The sequence below is a fragment of the Musca vetustissima genome, unplaced genomic scaffold, assembly GCF_032173495.1.
Source record: "Musca vetustissima isolate MV318-11 ecotype Yass unplaced genomic scaffold, APGP_CSIRO_Mvet_v1 utg72556, whole genome shotgun sequence".
Taxonomy (NCBI): Eukaryota; Metazoa; Arthropoda; class Insecta; order Diptera; family Muscidae; genus Musca; species Musca vetustissima.
In genome coordinates, this window is record NW_026887597.1 from 12274 (window position 1) to 14387 (window position 2114).

A 2114-nucleotide genomic window follows, 5' to 3' on the forward strand; every position below is an offset into this window, starting at 1 on the left:
ACAAAAGAAAAACAAACATTTGTATTTATTGAAATTGTTTTTCATTTAACGAAATCCGGCACTAGGGATAAGTAAATCGACTTTTGACTAATCGATTAATCGACTTTTTGCATTGAAAAGTCTAAAAGTCGAAGTCGACTTGTGGTCTATGAGAAAATCGTAAAGTCGGCTTTTCAAGATCGACTTCCGATTTTCTTCAAAAATACTAGGTTTTTTATCACATAGCTCAATTTGCCCAAAAATTTCACTTTCCGGTACTTTACATTATCTGTTCACAATTGGTCTGTTCCCGTACTGCAAGAATCTACTATTTTTTACTCCGATAACACTTTTTTCCTTTATGATATGGAAAAAAATAGTAAAATCGAGTAGATTCGTGCAGTACGGGAACAGACCAAATAATTGCTATAAAAAGTCAAATTTTTTAGTCGATTTAAAGTCGAGTTTTGGCAAAATCGAAAAATCGACTTTTTAGTCAAAGGCAAAAATCGAAAAGTCTAAAGGTCGACTTTTTGGTCAGAGGAAAAATCGAAAAATCTAAAAGTCGACTTTTGCACTCGACTACGTATCCCTATCCGGTACTATGTACATGTACTAGTAAGCGGTGTACACACTATCATTTTTGAGTGTCAACTTTTTTATCGATTACTGACTGTCCAACAAACATAAATATTTTTGTGGTTGCCTGATGAATGACAAACATGTGAGGCCACACTATCAAACAAGCAAAATTTGGGCAAGAGTGCCCTTCAAAAATGATAGTGTGTACACCGCATTAGTTCCCCACGTCTTTTCTAAAGACGATTAAACTCTATCACTGTGAAATAATGAAAGACGAGTACACACTATCATTTTTGAGTCTCAACTCTTTTTGGCTTTGGTTGGCTAATGAATAACGAACATGAGAGGCCCCTCTATCGAACAAGCAAAATTTGGACAAGAGTGTCATTCAAAAGTCCTAGTGTGTACACGGCTTTACTTTCTTCCATGTTGGCAACATTGCACATTGAGTCAACAGCTGCGCTAAATGGACGACCTATTTATTGTGCCACGGGTTTCAAACAACACAAGTTCGATTAACCATAAACTGACTTCTACATCCCTAAGCGCCTGAATATTGACGAAAAACCAACTAATACGTGTCACCAATTTTTTTTAAATCAATATTGTAATAAACTTATTTTGTATCGGAATGCACACTGTATTAACAAGGGGTAATGCTACCGTGGCATACACTTTATCGGTTTTGGCGTGTTTAACATTTTGTTGTTTTGTATCGACTGTGTTCCTAGATTACAGAATTCAGTCTAATGTAAAAACTGGAAAAATTTTAGTGTAAGTATTACAATTTCGTTTTTTCACGTTCTACAACAGTTTTTCTTTTTTGCAATGTATAAAACAGAAAAAATGTACCGGATTACGGAGCCTCTAGGCAAAAACATGATTTGGGATATATAACATTTGATCTGGAAACAAATTTGACAAGTATTTTCAACTGGAATGTCAAGCAGCTTTTCATATTTCTCACTGCAGAATATAAAACCGCAGATAATGTGTTAAATCAGGTAGTGCTGTGGGACAAAATAATTCGCCGAGGAGATAACGCGGAATTGGATTTCAAAAATTTGAATACCAAGTATTATTTCTGGGATGACGGAAATGGTTTAAGGTGAGTTATTTTCAAGCATGTTATACTTACAAGGCAACTCAAATATCATTTTTCTAGGAATAACCCCAATGTTACGCTCTATCTGTCGTGGAACATAATTCCAAATGCTGGTCTTCTCCCAACGATAATGTCTTTAAATTCACATACATTCAAGTTTCCTTCTGAATACGCGTCTGCATTAATTTGAGAAAGTTCTAAATAAAATATATACATATACATGAAATAAAAATTATTATGATATTAACATGAACCAAATTATTAGATATACATATTTTACAATACAATATTTTTCAATGGTGCAGATTGAATTGTATGGATTCAAATTTAAACATATGTGCTTTTCTAATAAGGAAAAACAAACATCTAACATTATTTTTAATACATATTTGCAATGTTGAACATTTAGTTAAGCTCATATTAAAATGTGGGATTTGAAATTTTTTAG

General features: G+C 33.3%; 1 protein-coding gene across 1 annotated transcript; it reads left to right on the top strand.

The window, feature by feature from the left end:
* The first annotated feature begins 1192 nt into the window (after nucleotides 1–1192).
* Nucleotides 1193–1856, top strand: LOC133335228 (signal peptidase complex subunit 3). The gene is made up of 3 exons (XM_061543526.1): nucleotides 1193–1335; nucleotides 1403–1669; nucleotides 1727–1856. Exons 1-3 carry the CDS (start codon nucleotides 1193–1195, stop codon nucleotides 1854–1856), a joined length of 540 nt encoding a protein of 179 aa, XP_061399510.1.
* The last annotated feature ends 258 nt before the right edge of the window (nucleotides 1857–2114 follow it).

Coding starts and splice junctions, on each gene's coding strand:
- LOC133335228 (XM_061543526.1), top strand. CDS start 1,193: ATGCACACTGTATTAACAAGGGGTAATGCTACCGTGGCATACACTTTA. Junction 1,336..1,402: donor AAAACTGGAAAAATTTTAGT/GTAAGTATTACA, acceptor TGTATAAAACAG/AAAAAATGTACCGGATTACG. Junction 1,670..1,726: donor GATGACGGAAATGGTTTAAG/GTGAGTTATTTT, acceptor TCATTTTTCTAG/GAATAACCCCAATGTTACGC.